The 20750-nt window shown below is 42.3% G+C and overlaps 1 protein-coding gene across 2 annotated transcripts in view; it reads left to right on the top strand.

Annotated features, from left to right (window-relative positions):
* SCAPER (S-phase cyclin A associated protein in the ER) overlaps nucleotides 1-20750 on the top strand; it is a 326131-nt gene that overhangs the window by 276604 nt on the left and 28777 nt on the right. For both annotated transcript variants that reach the window (XM_060174708.1, XM_007525770.2), the window contains 2 exons: nucleotides 12205-12442; nucleotides 17793-17942. In XM_060174708.1, coding sequence (XP_060030691.1) covers nucleotides 12205-12442; nucleotides 17793-17942 — 388 coding nt within the window. The remainder of the gene's footprint in view (nucleotides 1-12204; nucleotides 12443-17792; nucleotides 17943-20750) is intronic.

Raw genomic sequence — 20750 nt, 5'->3', positions numbered from 1 at the left:
TGTTCCTAGAGCGATCAGTCACTCCTGAGAAATGTAGGAGAAACTGGATTAGCAGGAGCCTAAAGGCAGAAGACTAGTAAAGAGGCTTTTGCTTGATCCAAATGAGAATGTTGAGCGCCAGTGGAGTCAGTATCAGTGCAGGAGTAAATGGACTGAGAAGAAATAGAGTAAATATAATAAGGGAAATGGCACAGAGCTTGATGTTATGGGAGGTGAAAGAACTGTCAGGTTTGCGATTTGAAAATGTTGAGTGGTAGATAGTATTGTCTCCAATTATTCTATAGAGAAAATATGAGTGCCTTCACATACCTGAGATTATCTAAATAATTGTATTTGTTCATGCATGTAGATAGACAGATGATATATAAGCACTTAAGTCTACTTGAATTAATCCCTAGGCATTATATACATATATAATGAAATATAATTATTTCTATGTCCAAATCCAATTTTAAAGAAATCAGTGGTTAATTAGTGATAGTTTTTAGGAACTCTTTTTTTATTATTCTTTGTGATTAATAATGAGTTACAGTATTGCATTCAATGAATTTTTTAATATTTATTTATTTCCTTTTGTTGCCCTTGTTGCTTTATTGTTGTAGTTATTATTGTTGTTGATGTTGGATAGGACAGAGAGAAATAGAGAGAGGAGGGGAAGACAGAGAGGAAGAGAGAAAGATAGACACCTGCAGACTTGCTTCACCACCTGTGAAGCAACCCCCCTGCAGGTGGGGAGCCGGGGGCTTGAACCGGGATCCTTACACGGGTCCTTGAGCTTTGCGCCACATGCGCTTTTCCCGCTGCGCTACCACCCGACTCCCTCCATGAATTCTTTTTTATTTGCTAGGACAGAGAGAAATTGAGAGGAAAGGAGATGATAGAAAGAGAGACATCTGCAGCTCTGCTCTACCACTTGTGAAGCTTCTCCCCTGCAGCTGGGGACTGGGGGCACATGGTAGTATGCACTCACTGGGTGCACCACCGCCCAGCCCCCTTTATGAATCCTTAATTCACTGTTCTCAGTAGGAAGTATCCACCCTCAGCCCTCAGCGAATTTTTAATTTTGTGGGTAGGTCTTGCAGATTCTTATAAAAGAAAAATCTAGGTGGTTTCTTGGATTAATTCACCTTGGCAGAGTTTTTGCAGCATCAGAATAAGCTGCTTCTCTGCAAAGGCAAGACTGAACCAATGGTCTTTCTCCTTCTCTTCTTTCACTCTACCTACTTTTTTTTTTTTTCTCCTCCAGGGTATTGCTGGGCTCGGTGCCTGCACCATGAATCCACTGCTCCTGGAGGCCATTTTTTTTTCCCCTTTTGTTGCCCTTGTTGTAGCTTCGTTGTGGTTATTATTATTGCCCTTGTTGACGCAATTCGTTGTTGGATAGGACAGAGAGAAATGGAGAGAGGAGGGGAAGACAGAGAAGGGGAGAGAAAGATAGACACCTGCAGACCTGCTTCACCGCCTGTGAAGCGACTCCCCTGCAGGTGGGGAGCCGGGGGCTCGAACCGGGATCCTTACGCCGGTTCCTGCGCTTTGCGCCACATGCGCTTAACCCACTGCGCCACCGCCCGACCCCCCACTCTACCTACATTTTTCAACTACCACCAGTACCCAAGAATATCGGAGTTATTTCTGTCTCTTTAGATGTGTTTACCTCTGACATTTACTGACCATTCCATACCACTTCACAGTTCTCCTTGACAGTTACATTTCTAAGCTATTAACTAGAGTGACCTCTCAAAAGCACTTAGTGGCATGTGTTGAATAGAGTTTCTGCACAAGGTCACACTTGTGTCTGGAGGAGGAAGGTAGGGTGATTGTTGTCCTATGGGAGAAATCACATAATACCTATTTTCGCTTCTGGGAGAAGCCAGCCAGAGCCAGAGAGTCCAGGAAAGCTTCCCCCCTCAAAGCCCTTTTGTGACCAGCAGGAATAAGAGACAAAGAGAAGCCAGAGAGGCCTACAGAATTTGCCTTCAGTGAGCTGGCAGGCCCTGAGATAATTAAGTGGACTAATTGATAGCACTGGGCTTTGAGTAAACACCCCAGTCTGCTGGTGGCCCAGCCTTTGTGACGGTGATTACAACAGGTCTGCCTTTGCACTCTGCTCCCATTGTGTCCTTAATCTTCTCATTTTTACCTCGGGTTTTTAGCAGGACAATTTAGTTGTCAAAGTGTACACTGTTAATCTGTGCTTCTGCATAGGAGGAAAGAAGCATTCACTGATGATTTTTGTACCAGGCTTGGCTCTGAACAATGAACTTGTATTTCTCTAAATGAAAATTGAAAACTGTGATCTGCTAGTGAAAGAGTTGATTTCTAAAATTACTTCAGAATTTTAGAATGGAAATTGTTAGTACACTCTAATTCTTAAATGCCTAAGCAAAATCCAGTTACTTGTTAAGGGCTGTTTCTTTGACCTTTGTTAGTCATAGTTATCTAGTCTTGGTCCTGCAAAAAGTAAAGACAGAAGAATTTTCAAACCATGGGACAGCAACTCAACTGTCTTCCTTGTCAGTGCTTCTTGAAGCCTCTTTGAGGTGTTTACTTCCAAACAGAACTCACAGGAGCAGGGGAGGGCCAAGTGACAAGTGACTATAAACTACAACTACCAAAAGCCTTTTCCTCCTCAGCATCTCTTGCTGTCAGAACCGTGTGACGAAGGTGAGGAAGCAGTAGGACCTCCGCAAGAGAGTTTACAGTGTTTAGAGCTGCACAGAAGAGCGAGAGGAGTTTTTTTTTTTTTAATATTTATTCACTTTTGTTGCCCTTGTTATTATTATTGTTGTTATTGATGTCATTGTTTTTGGAAAGGACAGAGAGAAATGGAGAGAGATGGGGAAGACAGAGAGGGAGAGAAAAACACCTGCAGATCTGCTTCACCGCTTGTGAAGCAATTTGCCTGTATGTGGGGAGCCGGGGGCTCGAACCGGGATCCTCAGTCCTTGTGCTTTGTGCCATCTGCACTTAAGCCACTGCACTACCGACTGACTTCCAGAGAGGGGTTTTTAAAGCGTCCCTAGTGCTGACTAGCCAGAAGCTCTTCTGAATTTTTCTGAATTACTGTTCTGTATATTTGTGGTTTTCACTTCCATGTCCATAAACTACACTAAAAGAAAAGAAAAAGAAAGGGGAAAAAAAAAAAAGAGAAGATTTTGCACCAAAGTCCCTGGAAACCTGTGTCATAAAGAGATAATGATTTGTAATTTAAGCTCATTAATTATGTGGCTATAAATGAGTGCTTCTTAAGTGTTTAAGGGTACTTGAAAACCATTTGTTCCAGCAAAGGTAAACTTTAACTCTGCCTGCCTGAATTATTCATTCATTCATTAAACAAATATTTATGTAGCACTTGCTCTGTGCCAGGCCCTGTGCTAGACTTGGGAGAAAGCAGGGATGACTCAGGCATAGATCATAGCCTCAAGGACCTTGTTAAGTTAGTAGGGGGAGAAAATATACAAATGCCCATTGTATAAAGCAGAAAGCAATGCAGAGGGTAAAAGATAGCACGCGAAAATCACTTACCTTGTTGCCAGGAGCATAATAAATGCTTAATGAATCCTGGCTCCTATGTTCATGCCACATTGGTGGAGTATGGAGGAGGAAGAAATCACTCTTTCCTGTAGTAGTTAACTACTGGACCCTGAAAGGTAGAAAGGGTTGAAATATTTAGAGTTCTGAGAAAAATGTAGACAAATAAATTAGCCTAAGTAAGAACATCAAAGCAAAAAAAAAAAAAAAAAAGAAGAAGAACAGAGTGATTTCTTTAATGAGGCGATCATTGTGGATAATGGCAGTTGCTGAGATGTGCTGGTGGCAGCGTTGCTATTGAAAGCCTTTAGTCGGCAGGTTGGGAAGACAGCACAACAGTAGCACGCAGTACTTGCATGATTTGATCCCCTCCACCACTGATAAGCAGAAGTGAACAGTGAACTGGTCTTCAAAACAAAACCAAACAAAACCCAGTAGAAACCTTTGGTCAGGGATGTGGCATGCTCAGAAGCATTTGGGGAGAGCATTAGTCAGGAGTCGTGTGAGGAATGATACATTCTGGAAGAGGGAAAGAAGACAGAAGATGGAAAGGGAGAGGGACCACTAACTGTCATTGTGGCACAAAGCAAATGGTATGAAAAATAATTTTTTCAATCTTCAGTGTCTTTTATATGTATGTATGTATGTATATATGTATGTATGTATGTATGTATGTCACTCATCTGCCAGGCATCAGGCTCTAACCATCTTTATCTCTAGCTTGTCTCTGTCCCTAGCATCCCAGTTCCAATCTGCTGTCAACTTAAAAGTAACCTTAAGGGAAATATAATGGTTATGCAAAAAAATGCCTGAGACTCTGAGGTCTGAGGTCCAATTCCTAGCATCATCATAAGCCAGACCTGAACAGTGCTACAGTGCTCTAGTCAATCTCTCTTTCTTTCTCTCTCTCTCTCTCTCTCTCTCTATCTCTCCCCTTCTTTCCCACCCTCCCTTACACTCTCCTCTGTATCTTTCTCATTAAATAAATTAGTATTTTTAAAGTCACTTTACACTAGTCTTCATTCATACTAGAATCTCTCCAATGACCTCATCTAGTCTATGTTTGAAAATCTCTAATAGAGCAGGGAGGGAACTTAGGACTTACTAAGGCAAGCTATCAATATTTTGTCATTAATAAGTTTTAATTCTTTAAAAGGCTCTCTTTATACCAAACTCCCTACCGTTTCCCTGCATTGACCTACTAGTACTGCTCTCACCTGCTCCTTAACATATAGACTCTTCAGACTCCACTTTTCCTTCCTGAATTTAACGGGTCTCACCCCAACACATACTGTCCTTTGCCCTACTTGTTCCAGCTATTCTGACTGTGACAAATTGCTCTCCACCCAACTTAGTACTTAAACAGCAGTCAAATCTCACAGACTTAGAGTCAAGTTACAAAAGGATTGCCTTTGTTCTACAATCTGGGACCTCAGTTAGAAATTCAGCACCAGGAGTCAGGTGGTAGCACATTGGGTTAAGTGCAGGTGGCGCAAAAGCACAAGGACCAGCATAAGGATCCCAGTTCGAGCCCCTGGCCGCCCACCTTCAAGAGAATCGCTTCACAAGCGGGGAAACAGGTCTGAAGGTGTAGATGTCTATCTTTCTCTCCTCCTCTCTGTCTTCCCATCTCTTTCCATTTCTCTCTGTCTTATCTAACAGCAACAACATCAATAATAACTACAACAATAAAACAAGGCAACAAAAGGGAATAAATAAATGAATAAATATTAAAAAGAAGAAGTTCAGCTCAGCACCTCCTGAGTACTTGTCTATGATTGGTGCTGGCTGTGATCTGAGGACAGACACACACACACACACACACACACACCCCACAAGAGGCCTCTATGTGGGCAGGTTCCAAGAAGAACCATCTGATAAGTGAGAGAGCAGATGAAACCAGATTCCCTTTTGTGACCTAGCCTTGGAGCTTCTCTTCCACTTAATTCTGTTTGTCAAGGTAGTCACAAAGTCCTCCCATCCCACCCCTAGTTTCCCAGGGAGGAGAAAAAGACTTCCTCCCAGGAAATAAAAGGTTTTAAAAAAACATAGTGAACTACAGATATTACTGTGGTTCTGCCCAAATGATACAGTCTGCCACATTCCAGCTTTCCTTAGAGATAAATGTGGTCCCACTTTCTTGTTCTCATCTGTCTTCTGCTCTCTCTGCAGTCTCAGCTTTGTTACTGTCATCCTGCCTCTGGCATCATCTCTGTTGACTCGTAAACCTTTTGTTGGTACTATCCACTGTCCTTGGACAAAAATCTTGTTGGCATAAGAAGAATAGAGGAATAGAGGAACTCTAGGAGGACTAGACAAGTAGAACTAACAGTGCCCACATGTTGAGCACCTTTTGTGCCCTAGGCAAAGTATCTATCAGAAGTTACCTCCCAGCAGTCCTGCTTCCACTGTCCAAGAGAGCTTCACAACCACTGGACCAACAAGGAAGTATGTTGGCATCCTTCAGCTCTGGAAAAGGAGAAGAATAAAGGAACAGGAGCAAGGAAGAAGTTAGATTATCTGTGTTTGTTGATGAGATGATCTTATATGTAGAAAAGTATAATTACCCCCCCCCAGTTATAAAATGTTGAAACTAATCAATGAGTGAAGCAAAATAATAGCATGCAAAGTTATCTTATAGTGGGAGAGATAACATAATAATTACACAAAAACACTCAAAACATTTCTGAGACTCCCAGCTCTCAGGTTCAATCCCCTGCAGCACCCACCACCATAAGGCAATGCTGAGCAGTGCTCAGGTTAAAAAAAAACTGTTGACAAAGTTATCTTATAAGGGCCAAGAGATGGCTCACCTGGTAGGGCATACTCCTTATCATGTATGAGTTCTCACATTCAAACCCCAGCCTCATATGGCAGGCAGTACTGCTGCACTAGGGAAAGCTCCACAAATGGCAATGCCTCTCCTTCTCATCTGGATATCATTTGAATATCTCTCTTTGGCTGTGCTCCAAGAGGTGGAGCAGTGGCTAAGGCACTAGACTGTCAAGCATGAGGTCCTGAGTTCAATCCCCAGCAGCACATGTACCAGAGTGATATCTGCTTCTTTCTCTCCTCCTATCTTTTTCATTAATAAATAAATAAAAATTTTAATATATATATTATTTGTCTCTTCTATATATATATATATATGTGTATATATATATGCATCTGAAATAGAATGAAAAAAATTAATCCAGTAGCAGAATTTCATACATCTGAGCCCCTCCAAAGTTACCTCTTCCATTTTTATATATCAACAATGAAGAATATTTTAAAAAATTTGAAAACTATTTCATTTTATAATAGCATAATAAGAAAGATATTGGGGGCCAGGAGGTGGTATATTCAGTTAAGTGTACATAGTATGAAGTACAACAATCTGGGTTCGAGCCCCTGGCTCCCCACCTATAGGGAGGTCGCTTCAAAAACAGTGAAGCAAGGCTGCAAGTGTTTCTCTTTCTTCCTCTCAATATCACCTTCCCCTCTCAACCTCTCTCTATTCTACACAATAAAATGGGGGGAAAAGCACCACCAGGAGCAATGGATTTGTAGTGCAGGCACTGAGCACCAATGATAATCCTGGAGGCAAAAAAAAAAAGAGGAATTAACCAAGAAGTTGAAAAATATATACAATAAAAAATATAAAACACTGCTGAAGTAAATCCATGGCAGTATAAATAAATAAATTAAAATACCTTCCATGTCTTGAATCAGAAGAGTTACTATTACTAAGATGATATTCTTACACAAAGCCATTTACAATACCTAACTAAATCCCAGCACCTTTTTTATTCTGTAGAAATAGAAAACCCATCCTGAAATGTATATGTATATGAAATCTCCAGAGATCCTAAAATATCCAAAGCCATCTCGAAAAAGAATTCTTCTGCATTCAGAAGATTCACACCTCCTAACTTCAAAATCGAAGTTATCGAAACAAGTAGTATAGGCACAATAGAATAACAAGCCCAGAAGTAAACTTTCACATATATGGTCAAATGATTTTTGACAAAAGTGCTAAAACTATATATTCGAGAGGAAAGGACAATCTTTTCAACAAAGGCTGCTGGGGAAACTGAATGACCACATGCAAAAGAATCAAGTTTTCATACCTTATACCATATGCCTAAATGAACTCAAAATGGATCAGAAATTTTAATTCAAGACTGAAAAGTGGTAATGCTCTGAGAAGAAAACATAAAGCATAGCCTCCCAACATTGGATTTGATAAGGATTTGTTACGATACCAGAAACACAGGATAAAAGGAAAACATAGAGAAATTGACCTTCATAAAAATGTTTAATGCTTGTCCATCAAAAGATTATATCAGTAGAGTAAAACATAGCAGCCTACAGAAGGAGAAAACCCATTTACAAATCATTTATTGCATATGGGATTAATATCCAAAAGCAGTAGAGAATTCATTAAAAACTCAGTAACAGAAAGACAATACATTGAAAAAAAATGGGCAAAAGACTTGAATAGACATTTTTTTATTTCTTTATTGGGGAATTAATGTTTTGTATTCGACAGTAAATACAATAGTTTGTACATGCATAGCATTCCCCAGTTTCCCATTTAACAATACAACCCCCACCAGGTCCTCATCATCCTTTTTGGACCTGTATTCTCCCCCCTACCAACCCCAGAGTCTTTCACTTTGGTGCGATACACCAGCTCCAGTTCAGGTTCTACTTGTGTTTTCTCTTCTGATCTTGTTTTTCAACTTGTGAGATCATCCCATATTCATCCTTCTGTTTCTGACTTATTTGACTTAACATGAGTTTTTTTCAAGGTCCATCCAAGATGGGCTAAAAACGGCGAAGTCACAGTTTTTAACAGCTGAGTAGTATTCCATTGTGTATATAGACCACAACTTGCGCAGCCACTCATCTGTTGTTGGACACCTGGGTTGCTCCCAGGTTTTGGCTATTACAAATTGTGCTGCCACGAACATATGTGTACACAGATCTTTTTGGATGTGTTGGGTTCCTTAGGGTATATCCCTAGGACAGGAATTGTAGGGTCATAGGGTGGGTCCATCTCTAGCCTCCTGAGAGTTCTCCAAACTGTTCTCCACAGAGGTTGGACCAATTTACATTCTACTAGCAGTGCAGAAGGGTTCCTTTGACCCCACACCCTCTCCAGCATTTACTGCTGTTACCTTTTCTGATGTATGACATTCTCACAGGAGTGAAGTGGTATCTCATTGTTGTCTTTATTTGCATTTCTCTGACAATCAAAGACTTGGAGCATTTTTTTTTCATGTGTTTCTTGGCCTTTCGGATCTCTTCTGTGGTAAATATTCTGTCCATGTCCTCTCCCTATTTTTGGATGGAGTTATTTGTTTTCTTGTTGTTGAGTTTGGCAAGCTCTTTATATAAAATGCTGATTGTTGTACCACAGTATGATTATATTTAATACTATTATATTGAGTGTGCACAAAAATAGTTAAGATAGTAGATTTTTATGTTACGTATAGTTTACTGCAATTAAAAAATGGAGTGGGGGAAATAATGCCCACTGCTAAAGATATCTGTATCCTCATCCCAGGATCTGTAAATGTGTCACCTTGGGGCCAGGTGGTGACACACCTGGTTGAGCACACATGTCATAATGCACAAGGATTGGGGTTCAAAACCCTCATCCCCATGCAGGGGGAAATCTTCATGAGAGATGAAGCAGTGCTGCAGCTCCCTCTCTCCCTCTTTCTCTTTCCCCACTCCCCATCATCTGTCTCTCTCTTTCTTTCCCCACTCCCCATCATTTCAGTTTCTCTCTGTCTCTATTCAATAACTAATAAATAAAATGAAAAAATAAAGCATTTGAAAAAAAAACCTGTTGCCTCATATGGCAGAGAGGATGTTGCAGAAGTTACTAAATGAGGACTCATGAGATAGAAAGGGGAGGGTGATCCTGGCCCAGTACAATCCAGAATTCTTGTAAGCGAAAGAGGGAAGCAGGAAAGACAGCAAAGGTTGGAAATCTTATGTGCTGCTGGCTTTGAAGCTGGAGGGAGCACCACTTCCCAAGGAATATGGATATTCCCTGAGAACTGAGGAAGACAGGGATGAGTGCCGCCCTAGAGCCTCCAGAAGGGACACAGTCCTGGGGCTGCCTTGATTTTTAGTCCAGGGAGGTCTGTTTGGCATTGGTGGCCTGTGGAACTGCAGGAGGACACAGGTGCTTGTCCTGAGCCACAAGTCTGTGGTCATTTGTTGCAGCCCAACAGCAACACAAATCTGATACACCTGTCAGCCCCTCTAGGACTTGGCACATCGCCACAGCCCCTGTTCCTGGATCACAAAACCCTGACTTGTTAGATGTGGTGCCTGGCAGGTCATCAGGCCCCCATGCTCACCACAAAGCCTGCTGAATGATGCCACTGGTTGCAAGTTAGAGCCCCCAGAAGATCCCAAATATAAGGACACCAGAGCTGGACTACTTAGAAAACAGCTCACCTCTTGAACATCGAGGCTTCTACCACTAGGGAGAGACAATGACTTAATTAATCTGTTCCACTCACACCTCTATACAGACCCTTGAGTAACATGCCCTTTATTTGAAGGGATAAGGTAGGAGATTCTCATAAGATGCCTTGAGATTCTGTTTGTTTGTTTGCTTTTAGATAGAAGCAGAGAGTGAAAGAAACTACAGCATTCCCTGATTGCAGTAGGGACCAGGCTCAAACCAGGATAATACCCATGGCAAAGCAACACACTATCTAAGTGAGCTATTTTTTCAGTCAGATGTTGTGAGATTCTAAAACTAAAAGTGGGGACCTACAGGTGGCTCACCTGGTAGAGTACACATATTAGCGTGCACAAGGATGAGGTGTGAGCCTTGAGTAACCCTGTGAAAGTGCATGAAGTGGGGGAAACTTCATGAGCAGTGGAGGGGTGCTGTGTTGCTTCTTTTTCTCTGTCTGTCTCTCCCTCTCTATCTCTCACCTATTATCTAGAGAAAAGAAAAAAAAATGACCTCCAGGAGTGGTGGAGTCAGCAAGCTCTAAGCCACAGCAATAATCCTGGTGACAGTAATAAAGCTAAAAAAGTAAAGGAGAGAGCAAAACCGAGCTCTAAGAGGCTAGGTAAGTAACGTAGGGCACACAGGGCTAAAATTAGGATAGGCGTCCCCAAGCCAGAAAGCTGTGCATCAGGGTCGTAAGCAAGCAAATACCGGAGAAGAATGGCTGTAGTGTCTGGGGCTAAGATGGCTGCTTTGGGGAACCAACCAAAATTTAGCTGGTAACTCACTAGTTTGAAATGCCAGCGATAGAGTAGGCAGCACTCGACTTATCACAGTCACACAGATCATGGCTTTTCCCCACCCTGCTTTACTTTGCCTTTAAGGCAGCGGGTTTTCAGGTACTGTGGAAAAGCATTGCTGGCCCAGTTATAGTTTTTTCCTAATTGAATCTAGCTTTTAATGAACAGAAATGGAATGCCACTAAGATCTCTCATCCCAGAGACCAAACAAAAACACTTTAAAACCCGGTAAGACTAAGAAGATCTCAGATTATAATATAGAGAATTTCAAATCTTGATTTTTTTTCCAGGAAAACTTTATAACTCATGCCTGATATGAATAAGGCCTTTTACTTTTTTATTATAAACATTTAGGCTTAAAGTGATTATAACTGACAGTTAAGACCCACAGGAGTCAGTGGCCTGTTCATGGACAAATTATCTGTATTCCAGGCTAAATCAAAAGTAAACATTGTCTAAAGCTCCTTCAGGTCTACGTTAATGCAACAGAGAAGCCCTCTCCCCTCCCCTGTACCCCGTATATTTTGTGGGCTCACTTAAATGAATGGTCTTTTCCATGAAGCAACATTATATATACTGTGAACAATGTCTTCACCTGAGTTCTTGAATGCTGACTTCACTGATATTTATAAATCAGTGTTTTTATTGCACTTGGAGAATACTGCAGAAGCCCCCAGGATATATTGCTTTATAATCTGTGGTATAATATTTTATTAAAACTGCAAGTCTGGGTCCATGAGAGGCTTTATATCTCAACTGAATTCAGGAGAGAGATGGATTTAGCAAACCCTTGCTGGCTCTACTGCTGATATTAGGAGTTTGTTCACTTCTGTCCCGGCTTTTTCTCAGCCATAGCACTACCTGCCACAGGTGTTAACTGGCTCTAGTTCAGCACTTGCTTGCTCTAAAGTGCCCGGCTCCCCACAAGCTCTTTTGCAAAGACTCCTTGATGTTGAGCAATGCCATCAAAGGCAGCAGAAGTGTCCCTCCCAGCATACTAATGCATGAGTCACATGCTTTCCTGGTGGCTACCTCGCAGCCCCCAAAGATTCCCTTTGAATATCAGATAGGAAGCTGTGGCCTGTGTGATCCCCAAGTCTCAACAGCTCCCAGTAATCCTGTCCAGCTTTGTCCAGACTAGAATCCAAGGGCTGGCTGGGCAGCAAAGGCCAGGGAGGCTGGAGGCCGCCTCAGGTCTAGCTGCAGAGCCTGGGCTCGCCTGGAAAGAAAGGACAAACCACAGGGAGGGGGACTGCACTTACTCCTTGGGGTTTCTTGTTACCTTATTGAACTACTCAGATGGTTTGCTTTTAACGGTCTGCTTGCCTTGTTCCATTTGACCTATAAAGATGCTAACATCCTTTAAGTGGCCTTCTCCTAAAGAGTTGAATGTTTCCTTGTCAGATCGTACAGCATATTTGACAATAACCGCCAAGATCCCACAGGACTGACCGCTGCTCTTCAGGCCTCAGACCTGGCTGGCGTTCTGCACATGCTCTACTGCGTCCTCTTCCATGGCACCATCACAGACCCCAGCATGGCCAGTCCCAAGGAGACTTACACTCAGAACACAGTCCAAGTGGCCATTCAGAGTTTACGTTTCTTCAACAGCTTTGCCGCACTTGACCTGCCTGCTTTTCAGGTACTCAGCTATAGTTAGTGTTTTTGTCAACCAACCAAGAATTAATATTTGCAGTGTATGTGTAGCATACATAGTAGGTTCTTCTGGATTAGGGCATGAGGAATAAACTACAATGAAAGGAATTGGAATATATACCACTTATCAAGGTACTGTCTTCTGAGAACTGTATTAGACACTATGTAGCTTTTCTCTTGATTTTCATGACTACCATGGAAATACTATTATACCCATTTCACAGATGGAAACACTACCAGTTAAGCAATTTGTCCCAGATTATATGTGACTAAGCTGGGACTGGTGCCCATTATTCTCTGATCCTAGGGCCAGTGTCACTCTGCTATTTATAAATCTTCTGTCAGGATGTTTTAGATCAAGGTATTACCATTCCATCAACTTGTAAATATTAAAGAAAGTAATGGTTTCTTATATAAACACAACCAAAATTGTTTTGACGGATTTGACTTTCTTGGGATGATTTCATTGATTTGTGCCCAGTGTGAAGTACATGTATGGTTAAATGTACAGACCCCTATAAATTAAATTTTTATAGCTGGAGAAAGAAAAGTTGTTTTATGCTGTAACACCAGACTATCAGTTTAGAAACAGGCTTTTTTTTTTTCCCCCCTTGTAGGAAATTTAATTTTCAAAAACACTGAACCTTTGAAAGAGAGCAAGCCCCAAGGAGTAGACTTTTACTTTCAGTTTATTAACTGTCAAGTGATTTCATTAAAAAAGGAACAAACTTGGCAGATGATGAACCCATAATTTAGATGAATTGCTTTGCTCAGAGGGAAAAGGGCTATTGAGATACAACTGTATGAAAGTAGTAGTCTTTGGCCATCCCGAGATGGAAGAAATACTTCTGTTGCGTAGGTGATGGCAAATGTGCAGTCTGTGTCTTCCTGTCATTCTGTTCCCCATAGCAATTCAGCAGCTAAGATGGGCCCTTGGAATCAGTACTTTTCGATTTTGTAGTGTTCACTTATCCATTACAAAGAAGAGAGATCTGTTGCTAAGGATGTATGCTTTTCAGTTTACAAAGCGATCGAACTAGCCTTCAGCAGTCACAATTCAAAATGCATAGTTTGCATCCACACCGATAACAAGAGCTCTCTGCTCTAGAAGATGCTGGTGTTTCTCACCTTTGGGCTGAACACATGTCTGCATTTTGTGACGCTTCAAGCTCATGGAGTTCTGTCTTGTCATAACTACTCTGTCACTCATGCATTTCCACATTTCTCTTAATCTTGCCTTTCCTATTTATTTTGTTTCATTTGTTTCTGTTCTAACTATACTATTTTCTTGAGCTGTAGTCAATTTTGTCAGTTTTTCCCCCCAGACATTGTTCCTTTGCCCCCTCGACTTGTGTGCGTGTGTGTTACAGTAAGGACTGTAGAGTCCTTTCTCCTGTTGGCCATCCTGGCACATCCTATAGTCCCAGGCCTGGCACATGTTTTTTCTTAGACTCTTCATCATATGTGAGAGCACAGTGCCCAGAATTCCTAGCACCAGGATCTTTCATATATCTACTAGTAATTATCATTACAGATATGTTTATGTATTAAAAAATAAACTGGGGCCAGGAGGTGGCTCTGTGGGTAAAGCATACTTAGTAACATTCATGAAGCCCTGGGTTCCTAGCAGATATGGGAACACCATGGACAGCACCACGGGGACTCCCTGGGTGGTGGAACAGTGCATTAGTGTCTCTCCCTCTCTATCTCTCCCACTTTCTGCCTCTTTTCCCTCTTTCAAGATTCAAAGAGACACACAGGGAAAGATAAAGAAAGAGGAAGAGGCACTGCAGCACTGAAGCTTCCTCCTGTACCATAGCACCTCCACACAGCCCTGCAATGTGGCAGAGCAGTACCCTACCCAGTAAGCTCTCCCAGGCCCCCAATTTCTTTTGACTTTCCTAATATGCATATGTATTTTTTTTTTCTTTTTTGCTTTTGGGGTTATTGCTGGGACTCCCCCTGCACCCTGCCTCCATCCTGGTGCCTCTTCCTCTCTGCATGTCTTTCCCTGTGTGTATCTCTTTTAATCTAGATTGAAAATAAAGTGGCCTGAAGCAGTGAAAGCATGTGTGTGCAAGGCTTCAGTTCTATCAAAAGAATGTTCTCCCTCTTTTGGTCTCTCTGTCTCTGTCTCTGTCTCTGAATAAAAAAAACAAGAAGAAAGGAAGGAAGCCTGGAGAGGTGAAATCAGGTACATACAAGGTCTCAGTTGCACAAAAAAAAAAAAAAAAAAAAAAAGGAAAAGGAAGAAACAAATCAGTCCATAGAAGTGACTCAGTGGCATCACACACACACACACACACGAGGTTCTAGATTGCTGCATAAAAAATTAAATAAATAACATCAGAAGGAACAACAACCATACTATTATGATTACAGACTCTGGGTCCAGAATTCAAGCAAGGCTCATCGTAATGAGGATGACTTGTCCCTACTTGGTGCTCTGGAGCTCCAGCTGAGACGTGTAGGGCTGGAGTAGAGAGAGTGGGGCAGGTAGATTCAGATAGCTGACATTACCTAAAGGAAACTAAACCAGCTTTTGTTGCCTGGGATGACCCAAACAGCAGGTTCACCAAGGACTCTTGACTAGGATTCTACAAGTGCCTTCTCTGTGTGACTGAAGCTTCTCAAACGTATGGTATCTGGGTTCTGAGCAGGAAAATCCTGTAAACAAGTGTTGTGATAGAACCAGTAAGAAGCAGGTGCATGATTATTTAGTGACTCAACCTCACAGTCATAAAAATCAGTCATGGGTCTCCCAGATTCAAGAAACAAAGACAAGACATAAGCCCTACTTTTGAATGAATGAGAGGACTGTCAAAGACTTGTGGTCAGATTTCTAGCCAGTATCCACTGAATATCAGACTAAAACAACACCTCACAGTCGAGGTTGATGTAGATGGACATCTGATTAAACATACAATGCTCAAGTAAATTGGGGGCGGGGAGGTTGAAGAAAAGTACTATTTTTTATGATAGACTTTGTCAGAGAAATTCATCTTCTAGCTTAACAGAGCAGCTTATGTTGTCAAAAGTAAAATTCCAGGAGCTGTGTTTACAAAGGACAGGAAAAGAGATACAGTGTGGGTCTGACCTCAGAAAAATCCAGGAGTCAGAGTATGACTTGCCTAAGAGGATCAAAGGAAGTGAAAAAGAAAATTGAAATGCTAAATGGCATGACCTGCTGAAGAGTTAGACAAGATGATGTAAGAGGTGCTGACAAAGGTTGGAGTCCGGTACAGCACAAGAATGCAGAGCCCTTATAGAAGCAGCCTTGTTGAGCCTCTGGCTCTGCAGTCACACCTACCTGACCTTGAGTCTTCTTCCTACTCCTTCATCCTTCATCCTTTACATGACTACCAAGTAATTCAAACCTGCAAGACTCCGTATCTCACTGTAAAATAAAGACTCAAACTAACTACTTCACAAGTCTGAGGAGTAAACAAGATTGTATAAAATCACCATGCTAACTCTCAAGCTCTAAAGATGAAGAACTTACCCAAACTCTTTTGCAGATTTGAGTCAAAAAGTCAGAATCAAAGGCAGTATTCCTCATGCTCTCCTACCCCTCTTCCAAGCTGTGGACCTGCGCGGTGGTTCTATGTGAGGATCATTATGTAGAAAGAACAGAGGGCTATCCACTAGAATACCCACAGAGGGCTATCCACTAGAATACCCACAGAGGCTATCCACTAGAATACCCACAGAGGGCTATCCACTAGAATACCCACAGAGGGCTATCCACTAGAATACCCACAGAGGGCTATCCACTAGAATACCCACAGAGGACTATCCACTAGAATACCCACAGAGGGCTATCCACTAGAATATCCACAGAGGGCTATCCACTAGAATACCCACAGAGGGCTATCCACTAGATCATCATGTAGAAAGAACAGAGGGCTGTCCACTAGAATATTGTCATAGCCGCTTCCTTTCATTGTGAACTACCCAGGTGATCACAGTTGTTTTCCTCCATTTAGCAATGAGTCTGATTGCACTTTTAATTCATATCAGCACAGATGGCATTGAGATCAGAAAGCATGTATATCGAATACAGTTTGACAGTTTTTACCATTGAAGGTGGTTTCAAGAAACAAATCAATGTACTGACTTGGCAATTAATTCTGACTAAAAAGGAAATAGCATTTCCTTGAAAAATTGGTTCAATTTTTATATTCAAACTTACATGCCCCTTGACCCACTCTTATCGGTGAAGGTTAAACAGAGGGCATTGGGTCACTGTATGCTGGACGTGACTAATTAAATAAAGGCTGAGCTGAGAAGGTGTCAGCACTTGATTTAAGGGAACACAGCCCTCCTGAAGTCTCTTTGGGGCTTGGAAAACATTTGGTCTTGGGCCTATGAAGCTGAGGCTGAAGGCACTGAAAACCTCACTATAGTTTTTGCTCAGCAATAGGCCAACTGAGGCGAAGGGAATTGGTTGAAACTTCTAAGCTGCAGCAGATCTGACCCGGTTGAAGCCCGCCAAGACCTCCACTCAAGAGATGAGTTTAAAACACTGCCTTTTCCCACAGGCCAGCAGTGGTGCTTCATTCCAGTGTGGGCTGCGAGTGTGTTCTTGGGCTTCGCCTCTCCCCTTTGCCCTCCTGTCGCTCTGTCTGCTTGACATGTTTATTAAATAGAAGCTGTAGGCTGCGCAGACAGGCTGGAGCGCTCCTCCCCGTTGCCCACCACCGACAGTCCTTTGCCTGTCTGGAGAAAGGATCCCAGAAGCCTCCTAGCTGAGGGGGTTTCAGGGTTTGTTTTTTCTTTTTCTTTTATTTTTGGGGGTGGGGTGTGTGCATTTTTTACTTTTTTTTTTGAGAGGCTTAAGTCTAGAGAGCTATTTTTGAAAAATGAATTGTTACTGATATTTCTTCTCTATTTGAGTACAAATCATCAAAATTATAATTATATCCCCATCTACAAGGAAATTCTTTCTCCTTCAAGGGAAAAAAAGAGAGAGAGAGAAATATCTGACGTTAGCTAAATGGTAGGTTTACAGGTATATTTTTGTCTTTTTCCACAGTGAGGCTCTTCGCACAGTAAGACAAATTATCAATACTGAAATAAATAAATAACTATGCTTTAAGGGGGCAATGTTTTGTTCCACATAGTTCAGGCATTAGAGTTGCTCTCCTCTGTTTTCCATCACTTTGGGGGTTAAATATTGTATTTGTTGTGGTCATTCATTAGAGCAAGTCCTCCAACTGGTCTGCAGAGTACTTTGGAAACTCCATGTGCCTTTGCGACAGTCTCTGCTGCTTTGTGATTTGCAGCCACAGCTCCCCCTTGGGCAGGGAGTTCTAACTGCTCCTTGTCTTTGTCAGTCTATTGTAGGGGCAGAGGGCTTGTCCCTAGCATTCCGGCACATTGCCAGCTCCCTCCTGGGCCACTGCAGCCAAGTCTCCTGTGAAAGCCTTCTCCATGAGGTCATCGTCTGTGTGGGCTACTTCACTGTCAACCACCCAGATAACCAGGTAAGAGGCCCCGGGAAGTTCCTGAAGCAGCTCCCCCATCCCTGAGAGTGTGAGGTATCCAAGTGAGAAAAGGCAGGCTAGCCTGCTGGAACCCATCTGTCCTGGGTGAGGCCCTTTAAGGCAGACTCCAGGAACACGTCTCTGACTTCTTCTTTCCAATGAGATTCAATCAGCACTCAGACCTCCTCCTAGAGCCATAAAAACACGATCGTTTTCATAAAATGGTCTTCTTAAGCCACACAGAGGCATGAACCTCTTTACCGCAGCATTATCAATGCACCATTCATTTCGTTTTCATTTTACAGAAGTAGCCTGTGTCTTTCACCCCAGGTCATTTTGCAGATAATAGAATAAGGTGCCTTGTGAAACTGCTCTTGGACTCTGCCTTTAGTGCATAGAATCTGCTTCCGGATGATGTTAGAGGGGCCTGAGAGGGCAGGACTTGGCCCCTGCCCAATGAGTCACTAGAGTCAGGTGCTCTTTTCTTTTCTTTTTTTTTTTAATATTTATTTTATTTATTTATTCCCTTTTGTTGCCCTTGTTGTTTTTTATTGTTGTAGCTATTATTGTTGTTGTCGTTGTTGGATAGGACAGAGAGAAATGGAGAGAGGAGGGGAAGACAGAGAGGAGGAGAGAAAGTTAGACACCTGCAGACCTGCTTCACCGCCTGTGAAGCGACTCCCCTGCAGGTGGGGAGCAGGGGTTCGAACCGGGATCCTTATGCCGGTCCTTGTGCTTTGCGCCACCTGCGCTTAACCCGCTGCGCTACAGCCCGACTCCCGCTCTTTTCTTAAGAAATTTATTCTTTACTTCACAAGAGAGAGTCACTGAGAAAGGACAGAGCACTGCTGTGGCCAGTGTAGTACTAGAGATTGAACCTGAGGACTCAGGCATGCAAATCCAGTACTTTATCCCTGAGGCACTGCCCCAGCCACATCATTTGCCTTAATCTTGCCTGATTATTTGGTTTTGAAACAGAATTTCATTATAAGTAAACTTATGGTGCCCTAAGACTCCAGGAAGTCTGTAGTGCACATTTTATAAAAATAATAATAATACAGCACCACATCTCTCTTTATTTTGAAAAGAAGCATTATGACATAATATACCAAAAGAAATCCCCAATAACATCATATATCTAAAGCCACTTCAGAAATCTTAAATATGTGAATTAAAGCTAAGAAAATGGTCTGAGGACTACTTAGCCCTCACTCTGAGCTTATTTTCATTTAAATACATTCCCTAATAAGTATGCTTACTGGACCTGCTAGCCAGAGCCAAGTAGAAGGTGAGAAGCTGTATGTTTTTTCTTTTTAAATATTTATTTATTCCTTTTTGTTGCCCTTTTTGCTTTATTGTTGTAGTTATTGTTGTTATTGATGTTGTTGTTGGATAGGACAGAGAGAAATGGAGAGAGGAGGGGAAAACAGAAAAGGGGAGAGAAAGACAGACACCTGCAGACCTGCTTCACCACTTGTGAAGTGACTCCCCTGCAGGTGGGGAGCTGGGGACTCGAACCGGGATCCTTATGCTGGTCCTTGTGCTCTGTGCCACATGCACTTAACCCACTGCGCTACCACCCGACTCCCAAGAAGCTGTATGTTAAGAGCTGGAACTGCCTACCCCTTGAGAAGAAAAGGTTTTTTTAAAAAGTCCAGGTAGGAAGGGGGGCCGGGCAGTGGTGCACCTGGTTGAGAGCACACGTTACAGTGTGCAAGGACCCAGGTTCAAGCCCCAGTCCCCACCTGCAGGGAGGAGGCTTTGCAAGTGGTGAAGCAGTGCTGCAGGTGTCTCATTGTCTCTCTCCTTTTCTATCCCCTCTCCCTTCTTGATTTCTGGCTGTCTCTGTCCAATAAATAAATAAAGATAATAATTTTTTAATAAAATATTTTTTAAAAAAATTCCAGGCAGCAAGGTAGCACAGATATCACCATGTGCAAGAACCCAGGTTCAAGCCCTTGCTCCCCAGTTGCAGAGGGTGAATTTCACAAACAGTGAAGCTACCTGTAGCTGTCTCTTTTTTTCCCTCTCCCTTTCTATTTCCCCCTTTCCCTCTCAATTTCTCTATTCTTATCAAATAAAAGAAAGGGCAGAAAACAAAGCAGGGAAAGTGGCCACCATTTATTGTGCAGCACCACCAAACCCCAGTGGTAACCCTGGTGGCAATAAAAAAATTTTTTAAATAAATAAATAAGTTTCTATGAAAAAAAAATCCAAGTAAGGCAGACACAGAAACTCAGAAACTATAGCCAACTGGCTTCAAAGGAACACTAAACCCTGTTTCTTATTTCCCAGATGACTGAATTGCCTGCCCAGAGTGAACGGTGGATGCTCTCTGCCCTCCTGCCCTCCTTCTCTGAAGGTTGAGGCACTTGCACTCCATCTAGTTGGGCCCCCATGTTTAAAATACAAAAGAAATGACCTCTTTCCAGAACAAGTGTGAGCACAGAAGTGTCCCCTGTCACAGACCCTGCTGCCAGGAAGGCAGACCTCTCCCACCTGCTCGGCCAGAACCCCAGCTTCTGCTTCTGGTGCTTCTTGGGGGCCAGCCTAGCAGCTTCACACTCCTTAGATAAGCTGCTCAGCAAAGGGAAGTTGAGGGGTATCTCCTAGGCACTTTTTCTTCTAAATGTGTATCCATTCAGCCTTATAAATTGCATTTTATTTTCTTTTTTTTAGAAAAGGTCTGCTCTTGGGTGAAAAAGTAGTTCACTTGGATAGTGACCTGCTTTGCCATGTATGTACCCCAGGGTTAAGCCCTGGTCCCCACCACACTGAAGGAAGTTTGGGTGCTGTGGTCTCTTTCCC

The sequence above is a fragment of the Erinaceus europaeus genome, chromosome 16, assembly GCF_950295315.1.
Source record: "Erinaceus europaeus chromosome 16, mEriEur2.1, whole genome shotgun sequence".
In the NCBI taxonomy this organism is placed as follows: Eukaryota; Metazoa; Chordata; class Mammalia; order Eulipotyphla; family Erinaceidae; genus Erinaceus; species Erinaceus europaeus.
The sequence above is the reverse complement of the archived record's forward strand: the minus strand, read 5'-3'. Positions and strand labels throughout refer to the sequence as shown.